Source organism: Rhinatrema bivittatum, chromosome 3 (genome assembly GCF_901001135.1).
Source record: "Rhinatrema bivittatum chromosome 3, aRhiBiv1.1, whole genome shotgun sequence".
NCBI lineage: Eukaryota > Metazoa > Chordata > Amphibia > Gymnophiona > Rhinatrematidae > Rhinatrema > Rhinatrema bivittatum.
Window position 1 is genome coordinate 25,122,612 of NC_042617.1, and position 10,245 is coordinate 25,132,856.

General features: G+C 44.6%; 1 protein-coding gene across 19 annotated transcripts in view; it reads left to right on the forward strand.

Moving 5' to 3' along the window:
• TOGARAM2 (TOG array regulator of axonemal microtubules 2) overlaps positions 1–9,201 on the forward strand; it is a 149,969-nt gene extending 140,768 nt beyond the window's left edge. For 8 of the 19 annotated variants that reach the window (XM_029592985.1, XM_029592987.1, XM_029592982.1 and 5 more), the window contains one exon: positions 6,842–8,829. In XM_029592985.1, coding sequence (XP_029448845.1) covers positions 6,842–7,098 — 257 coding nt within the window. In that variant the 3' untranslated portion in view covers positions 7,099–8,829. Of the gene's footprint in view, positions 1–6,841 lie in introns of all 19 variants that reach the window. The other 11 variants (XM_029592980.1, XM_029592978.1, XM_029592979.1 and 8 more) reach the window with 6 other exon arrangements.
• The last annotated feature ends 1,044 nt before the right edge of the window (positions 9,202–10,245 follow it).

The window sequence follows — 10,245 nt, forward strand, 5'->3', positions numbered from 1 at the left end:
TGCTTTTATTGGAACTTCTCTACCGGAGTGGAGGAGTAGCCTAGTGGTGAGGGCAGTGGTCTACGAACCAGGGAAACCAGAATTCAAATCTCGCTGTCGCTCCTTGTGACCTTGGGCAAGTCTCTGTTGCCTCAGGCACAAAGTTTAGATTGTAAGCCCTCTGGGGATAGGGAAATATCTGCAGTACCTAAATTGAATCTGCTTTGAAGTGCTGGAAAGTGGAATATAAATTAGCAGAATACCCTAATTCCTCTGTTGTTTTATCATCCATTGAAGATGCCGCCCTCCGAATCATGCACTGCTGAGCGACGTCTGGCTTCCCCCATGTTTTAGTTTAAAAGCCCCTCTCCAAAAGGTAGCTTTTCCATCCCTTTATTATTTTTGTCACCCTTTTCTGTGTTCACTGTGCCTTTTTGGAAATGAGGTGACCAGACATGCACACATTATTCAAGGTGTGGTTGCATCTATACCAAGGCATTAGGATATTCTCAGGTTTGTTCTCTTTCTTTCTATATAATTCCTATTTGCCTTTTTGATTGCCGCCGCACACTGAGCCACACAAGGCAGTCCTTTTCATTTCTCTTATAGGGAACCCAGTTAGAATTATGTTTTCCTATGTGCATCACTTTGCACATGTCAATATTAAATTGCATCTGCCATTTAGACGCTCAGTCTCCTAAGTCTCACAAACTCCTTTTGCAATTCTTCATGATTTGCTTTTTTGATGACTCAAAACAATTATGGCATCTGCAAATTCGGTTACCTCACTCATTGTTCCTTTCTCTAGATCATTTATGAATATGCTAAATAGCACAGGTCCCAAAACAGACCCTTGAGTCAATCCACTAGTAATCTTTCTCCATTTGGAAAACTGATTTAGCCCTATCCTCCATTTCCTGTCTTTCATCCAGTTACCAATCCACAAGGGGACACTGCTTCCTATCCCATGAGCTCCCAATTTCCTGAAGTTTCTCATGAGGCACTTTGTCAAATGCCTCTGAAAAGCTTTATCTGCATGCTTATTTACATCTTCAAATAAATCTAGTAAATTGGCAAGGCAAGACTTGCTTTTGCAAAAATTATGTTGACTCTCACTCATTAAACCATATCTATGAGGTCAGTAATTTTGTTAGAAACACAGAAACATGATGGCAGAAAAAGACCATATGACCCATCTAGTTTGCCCATCCGCCCACTTTATCTAGCTATTCCAATTCCCATCACTCCCTCAGAGATCTCCTGTATTTATAAGTTTTTAAGAATACTTATACCATTCTATAGTTTCCTGGATTACCCCAGGAGGCCTTTATCAAAACTGGTGTCACATCGGCTACCTTCAAGGCTTCTGATGCTGTGGTTGTTTTAAATGATAGGCTGCAAATCACTAGAAAAAAAAGGATTGACCCATGGCATGTGGGGAGGGCCCCCCCTTAACCTGGTGCTTGCACGATTCAGGAGTCCCCCCTGCTATGGGGGAGGTGCAAGGATGACACGCGTGGCGAAGCGACGCTGGCGCGTCATCACGTGGTGACGTCAGCCTCACGGGTATCGCGAGGCCGATGTCACCAAAACTCCGGCGAGCGCTGGTCCAGGCCTCTTTTCACGGGCAGCGCTCGCGTTTGCGGTCAGGCAGCGGAGGGCAAGGCGATCGCGGAGGCCGGAGGTTTGCGGATCCGGGCCGATCGGAGCCATGTGAAGGGCAAGAAATCGGGCAGGCAGTCTACAAGGCAGCAAAGAGGACCCCGGGGCTGGAGCAAAAAATTTTAAAGGGACAGGCAGCCTTTTTTCGCCGCGAGGGGCTGCAGTACAGCAGCCACGTGTTGGAACCCCTGCATTAACATCGAAGGGGGCAAGGAGAGGATAGAGACTTGACTGGAGAACTGGTGAGGTCGGAAAGGATCCCAGGGACGTTTGCAGCACTCCCTCCCCACAACTGTCAACTGTGAGTACAAACCCCCCCTCCCCCCCCAAAAAAACAAACCCCATTTTGCACATTGCAAGAAGCTTGGCCGGGGGAGGAGCAGGGGAGAGAGAAAGGCAGCAGAGGATGGCAGAAATCCAAGAAGCGCAGGGGGAGCCATCCCCGAGTCTAGAGGAGGGAGGAGGAAAAGCCGGAAGGAGACAGAGACCGGAGGTCAGGAGCCAAAAGGGAGCAGGATCGGCCATAAGAGAGACAGAAGGCGCAGAAAGGAAGGAGCGGAAGCAGGCAGCAGCCGACGGCAAGCGCAAAGGAGCAAGGCGGTGATCGATGGACAGCAGGAACGCAGTCTGAGGTGGTCCACCGCAGTGGGGTTGACCCATGATGGGACCAGGGGCTATGCCCGGAACAGGAGCACCAGGTTCAATCACGAATTTGACTGTGCAAGGAGGGCAGGAGGGAAACCAGTACAGTGCCCCACCATGGCAAGCAGCAATGTCGCAGCCTTACCAGCAGCATATGTACCGCCGCCGTGGTATACTGCAGCGCCTGGGGGCACAAACATAGAAACATAGAAATGACGGCAGAAGACCACCAAACGGCCCATCCAGTCTGCCCAGCAAGCTACGCACTTTATCCTTTTTTTTTTTTCCCTTTTTCTCTCTCCCACCTGTTACTATTGGCTTCCAGTACCCTCCAGCCCTATTTCCCCTCCACCCCACCACCAATGTAGAGAGCAGCGCCGGATCTGCATCCACGTGAACATCCAGCTCAATTAGGGGTAGCAACCGCTGCAACAAGCAGGCCACACTCCTGCCCCTGACATATACTCTTACCCACCCCACATCGAGCGGCAGAGCCACAGGCGCTGAGGGACAGAAGCAGCCAGCGCAGGTAGAGGAGAGGCAAACCCGAAAGGCCCGGCAGCCCAGAAGACGGGGCAATGCGGAGGGGAGCAGCAGAGAGAAAACGGCGCAGGAAACTGTAACTGTCGATGGAGAAGCGAGCACCAAGGAGGCCAATGAGGTGGGGACACCTGGAGGCTCAGCGGGAACGACGGCCGAGCGAGAGGCATCAGCCGGAACGAGTGCAGGTGACCGGAGGGCAGCCAGAGAATCAAAAGGCAAGGGTACCAAAAGGAAGAGAGGCAAGCGGATCCACTGCTGGCTCATCAGAGGAGGACTCTGAAGGGAGCGAGGCATCAACAGTGACTCTGATGCCCGAGCGAGAAGCAGGGAGTGCGAAAACTTTGGCGGCGCTGCCTACTTTAGCTGAGTTATGGGAGAGTGTCCCTAGGTCATTGCGAAGCAAAATAAGAAGGAGAGAGTATATCGATATATTCTCAATATTGGAAGGCAGGAAAGGTGCAGCAGAGAAAAAGAAAAAGCGAAAAAAGGAAGAACAAAAAGGGGGAGAAGTGAAGGTCCCAAAAAATATAATTAATTGGACCAGAGCATATTTAAGAATGATTAGTGTCATAGGGAGGGAGGACCCATCCCAGTGCGCCATGCTTAGCTACGCAGACACGATATTTGGGGCATACAAAGAATATCAAGGCTGGCGCTGGCTAAACTATGATGAAAAGTTTAGAGACAAGATGGAGGAAAACAGAAACATGTCATGGGGAACACAGGATGTGGGTTTATGGCTGCGGCAGATGACCAGTAAGGCCATGGAAATAGGCGTGACACACAAAACAGAGAGGGCAGGCAATGGGCAGTCAGCACCGGAGATAATCAATGGGGGGAAAATGGAAACAATAAGGTATGCTGGAGATTTAACAAATCAGGATGCACTTTTCAAGAATGTAAATTCAAGCATATCTGTTCCGTGTGTGCCACAGCACACCCGGCAAGTAAGTGTGCAAAGAGAGGCCCAGGGCACGCGGTGGGTTTTAGAAGAAAAGGAAAGCAATAGCGCATTCGGCAAGGCACCTTCACCGATGCAAATGGCTGGCAGAATTACCCTGGACGAACAGACGCTGCCAGGCTAAGGGAGGGTTTCCAATATGGTTTCATCATACCCTTTCAGGGGAAAATTAAGAGTGCAAGCTCAGGGAATTCCTTTTCCATAGTTAGGCATGCGGATATAATGCAACGTAAGGTCAACAAGGAAATTGAAATGGGTAGAATGGCGGGTCCATTTGTGGACCCGTCATTCCAGGAAATGATGCTGTCGCCCTTGGCGGTAGTGCCAAAGAAAGAACAGGGTGAGTTTAGGTTAATACAGAACTTGTCCTATCCACCAGGGGAGTCGGTAAACAACAAACTACCGGAAGAAGCATGTACGGTACAATACGTGTCCTTCGCGGCAGTTGCATTGGTAAGGCAATGTGGAAAAGGGGCGCTAATGGCGAAGGCCAACATAAAAGCTGCATTTAGATTGCTCCCAGTACACCCCGACAGTTTCCCACTCCTAGGTTTCCACTTGTTTAACACTTGTGAAATGTGTTATAACATACAGTTGAGCATCATTTATTTGGAATGGTGGGGACCAAGACAACGAATCTGAGAAACCTTGGTAAAATCTTGTGCATATCAAAGGAATGTACTTTGATGGAAACTACCACAGAACTTCTTCTCTTCTTATAAGGACTGGGGGGGGGGTGTCACTCCATGAAGTTAGCAAGTAGCACATTTAAAACAAATCGGAGAAAATTCTTTTTCTCTCAGCGCACAATTAAGCCTTGGAATTTGTTGCCAGAGGATGTTTAAGGGCAGTAAGTGTAGCTGGGTTTATAAAACGTTTGGATAAGTTCCTGGAAGAGAAATCCATTAACTGTTATTAATCAAGTTGACTTAAGCCTGGATTTTAAAAGGGTTACACACGTAAATTTCAGGGCTTATGCACGTGGCCAGGCCTTGCGCTCACCGTGCACATTTTACAACAGGCCCGGCCACGTGCATAAACCCCAGTACTTGCAGAAGTGTCAGCCGAGGGAAAAGGGGTGGCAAGGGGGGCGTGGACTGAGCGGGGTATGGGGCGTGGACTGAGCAGGGTATGGGCCGGGACAGCACCATTAGCCACTCTCCTAGGGAAGAACGCGCTGGCAGCTGGCCGGCATGTGCAGATTACTTCTGCTCCAGAGGAGCAGTAAATATAAAGAAGAATTAGGGATAATTAGGGTAGATTTAGGGGGAGGAGAGCAGAAGAGGGAGGAAGGATAGAGTTAGGTGTAGGAAAGTTCCCTCCCAGTCCGCTCCTTAATTGAAACGGACTGGGAGGGAACTGGGGCAGGCCCGATTGCATCACTGCATGTTGCTTTGTAAAATTCTCCTTCCCCATGTGTGCGTGTATTATAAAACTGGCACATCCATGTGTGTGCACTTTTAATATCGATCCCTTAACAAATAGCCACTGCTATTACTGCCATTAGTAACATGGGATCTACTTAATATTTGGGTACGTGCCAGGTTCTTGTGGCCTGGATTGGGCTCTGTTGGAAACAGGATGCTGGGCTTGATGGACCCTTGGTCTGACCCAGCATGGCAACTTCTTATCTGAAGTCTAAAGCTGCTTATTTATTTTATTTATTTATTATTTTTATGTACCAACATTTGATCTCAATTGAGATATCACACTGGTACTGTAGGTATTTCCCTATCCCCAGAGGGCTTACAATCTAAGTTTGTACCTGAGCAATGGAGGGTAAAGTGGCTTGCCCAAGGTCACAAGGAGCGACAGTGGGACTCGAACCCTGGTCTCCTGGTTCATAGCCCACTGCTCTTACCACTAGGCTATTCCTCCTCCCTCCTCCTGCTTATTGGACAGTTACTGTAAAAGAGAAAAATTTAAAAAGAAATGTGGTATTGTGCCAACCAGTTTGTGACTGCAGGTTTTAGTGACATTCCTAATGTTATATAAATAAGGAATACTATAAAATGAAAGAACGAGAGATTGTATATCTGAATGGTCTTTATATGCCCTGATGGAAAATTGTCACTAGCTCTTCACCACTGCCAGTGCTCTGCCTTCCTCTAACCCTCTTATCATTCTAGCAGGAATACCAAGAAACACAAAATATAAAAAAAGATACCAAACAATCAACCCAGACAAAGAAAAACTGAAAAACAAAACAAAAAAAATCTCACTCTTGCTGTCTCTGTCCACAAACTCCTCACAAACACTTCTGGGGATACAGTCCATTTTTATAATGTCTGTAACGAATCTGTGGACAACTTTTTGAATTTGACAGAATTGGTTGAATTTTTCAGAACTTCTGAAAAATCCAACAAATTTCCATCAAACTGATTCACACAGCTCAAGTTATGATGTTGCAAATGACACCAGAAATACTGCACAAACCAAAGCGCATCACATTCAACATGTGAAGAGTTTGTGACAATCTCTTTGGCTTGAAAGTTTCCTCCTCCTGTTTTGGGCTTCCGGTTAGATTGGAATTGGGCTAGTGAGCCATGAGCTTTCATTGATAACTGTTTTTTTTTCCCACTAATTTTTGCATCCCCTTCCAAACTCAGGCCAGCCATCATTGTAACAGTCCACAGCCAGTAGCTACAAATTGACACACCCAAGGGCTTCTTACACATCCTGGCTAATGTGGACACTAAATTCAGTCATTAGGAGTCCCCATTAAATAATGGTTGAGACTCTTCCTCTTCCTCCATGCAAGGGGCTGGGAATGCTGCTTCTGCAGGAATCAAACCCAGGTTTTTCACAAGACAATGCATAGAACTTGCCATCGAGTTATAAGACCAGCCCTGTGAGAGGTCTAATAAAATTGCTACAAGGGCAATCAGGGGAACTGCAGGAGAATTTAAAAATGAACAATGAAGTAAAATGTAATTGATAGAGGGTGCTTGCTTTCTGCACTTTTTAAGTGCCATATACTATACCGAAGATGTGTCCTTCTTTTAACAAAACAGGTATGTGTAAGTCAAGATCTTTTGTCCTTCTGTCTTGCAGTCATGGTAGCTTCCGTCTATCCCCGCAAACCTCAGGCTGTGGAGCGTCACGTCCTACCCACACTCTGGTACTTCCTGAACAACATGACGGGCAATGGGGTCCTAGTCAGCAGGAGTGGAAACGTCAAGGCCGTGGTCTGCATGCTGATCAAGAGCCTGCACAAACAGATGGGACCTAGCCTGGAGGAATATGCCTCTAGTCAACCCCAGCATGTCTCAAAAACTCTGCGGGACCTCATGGATATGGAGCACCCCTGACCAGGCCCTGCTTCATATGTTACGGGGACGGTGTGCAACGTGGCACCATGCTGATGGATAATCTCCAACGATGATACTGAAGCAACACTTGGGAGAGTTACCTGGAATCTGACGTACTGTCTTGTAATCCTTCATCGGGCAGGCTCCACATGAAGGGCAAGCTGAATTATTTACCACAGCTTGTGTGAGGAGCTAAGGGCTGCATTCTAGGGGTTTCAACTATAGAAAGAGAAGAGACTTCTTTTTTTTTAAAGTAGCAAGTCAGCAAAGCCAGTTGGCTATGGTGAAATGTTCAGATGTTGGCATACGGTACTGCAATATAGTGCTATGCAGTCTTTGAAGGCCCTAAAATAACCTTATACCTTAAATATAACCTTGTACAAGCCAGGAAAAATTAATCCCCTCTCTGGTGGCTATCTAACCTTTTACTCTATGCTTTCAAGCTGCCTATTCTGAAAGCTGATCTCCAAAAGAGGCCAATGAGGAAGAATGGGACTTGGAACATATCCCACAAATACAGAAATGGTTTTCTTCCTTTTGAAGGGTGTGTTGGAAATATTGTTCTGGTATTCGTTATTGTATAATTGGGAAAAGGAACACTGAAGTAATACTGGTACATATTCTATTTTAGGTAATATTACCATGTCGATTTTATGTAGGGTCTTCTAAGCCTACAAGAAAATGTCTAGCTATTAGTATAACATGGGGAAGAGTTCAGGTCTAAATGTACATACTGCATTATAAGATAGAATTAAAGTCACATATTTTTCTAAAGTGTCACTTCTTTTTTGAGATAACAAACCTATATTTATTTTTTATAATATGGTTACGAGTAGTGACTATGTTGAGAACAAGATGGAAAATAGAAGGAAAACACTCCACGGTTCTCTTGGCTGATTACACAAAGATGAGAATTTAAGACCACATCGGTCAGATGTCTTCAGATCTGAAGAAAGCCTTTTCAGACATTGATTCTTTCTTCATCCACATGCATAAACTTGTAGTTCTGCTTTCCCTACAAAAAGCAGTTCCAAGTCCAAACGTGCAACAGGATAAAGTCAGGAATGGAGAAGTTGAGGCAGCAGGCAACCCTCTCACAGATTTGATTAAGTTTTCTGTTGATCCAATATGAGGTGTCACAACTGCAAAGGATCCAGTTTTCAGCACCCAAATTCTTAAAAACCTCCACTGATAATGGCTGTTACCTTTAGCCACTGACTATTCCAGAGCCTTATCACCCTCGCAATAAAATGTTGTTTTTAATTCAAACTTATCCTTACTTTCAATTTTTATCTTAGGTTTGACCTAATGTGTATATATACCTATATCTATAAATTCTTAAGTGACATTCTTCCAATACTGTCTGATGGAAACATTCTAAGCATTCTAGTTACTCTTGATGGGATCACGACTCCCATCCTATTATGAACATGCCAATTCTTTTTTTAAACCCTTCACAATGGTGTCTATGGTATACAAACTGCATGACTCAAGGGAATTGGCACCAAATGCTAGACCCTTCCTGTGACTCACCTGCCCATAGCTCAAAACAATGTACAGACTAATATTTAACAAATGTTACAATGTACCCAACCCTTAAATTCTTTTTATGCCCTCACTGCTATAAAAGTTATGACACCCTACTCTTATTATTTCATTAATTATAATGTAAACTGATGTGATATATTCCAATGAATGTCTGTATATAAAAACAAATAAATAAAATAAATTTAGCCAAAAGAAAGTATATTACAATAGCAAAACACTATATTCAATTAAAATCATAAAATAAGTGAAATACAACTTTATATTACAAATCAACCCAATATATCATCAATTCTTTATACAATATTTCACTCAAGTTGGCCCTAAAGGTCTTTAACCATTCCCTAAATTTTAATGTTTGAAGCACAATTCCCTTGGAAGAGCATTTAAAAAAAAGGAACAGCAAATGGAAAAAGTCTGATTCTTTGTTTGTGCTCATCTGTAGGCCCTAGATGGAGAGATCAGAAACGGAAATCACTACAGGAACAAATAGTGTTATGTCTTTTTATTTTGTTTTACTACGCTGTATCTATTCTGGTACTACTATGTATGTTTTGTTGTGAGCCACAGCCTATAAATAAAACTAACATAACATAACCTAATGATCATGTGGGAGTAAAGGTTCAGCTGATTACTAAGACAGCTCATGCCCATACCATATATCTGGCTTTAAAAGTCAAATGGAGGGTCTTAAACTGCATCCAGCAGACAACAGCCAATGAAGAGTAGCCAAAGTTGGAGAAATATGACCAAATATTTTATTTAAGAATCAGAAACCATTCTGCAGCTAACGTTCTTTTTTTTTTTTGTAATTTATACTTTATTAAATTTCACAATATATCTCAAGACAAATCTTGACATGGAAATTTGACAAGGGACAGAAATTAGAACAAAAGGAAAAGTAATAAGAAACACAATCTGGCCTATTACAAAACAAGTCCTCAAATTAGGAGGAGCATTTTCACAATTTCAAGAAAAAATACACACATATTGGGGCTGATTTTAAAAGCCCTACGCAGGCCGGGCCTATTTTAGAAAGGGGCAGTCCAGGGGCAGTCCGGAGGCGGGGCCAGAGACATCCAACACCGGCCATTGCCACTGTGTTGGAGGATCGCATGCCGGCAGGTGCAAAAGGTAAGATAAAGGGGGGGGGGGGGGGGGGGGGGGGGGGGGGGGGGGAAGGTCAGGTTAGGGGAAGGGAATGGGGGAAGGCAGCACGGCTCGGCGTGCGCAAGGTGCACAATTGTGCACCCCCTTGCGCGCCGACCTAGGATTTTATAACATGTTATAAAATTGGGCGTACATGTGTGCGCGCTGGGTAGCACGCACACGTACGCCTGCACGCAACCTTTTAAAATCTACCCCATTATGCATTAGAAAAAAGGCAGTGTATCGAACGAGGCTAGAACTAACGCTGCAATAATGTATCTTTAAGTTGCCAATGAAGCTGGTTCATTAACAGGCAATTTATCAGCAAGAAACATTGATAGTTGTGATTGATGAACCCCTATTTTTGATGCAACACTTGCATGGAAACTTAAAAAAAAACAAACAAAAAAAAAAAACAAAAAACACAACATAGCTCCCACTTGCATAGCCCTT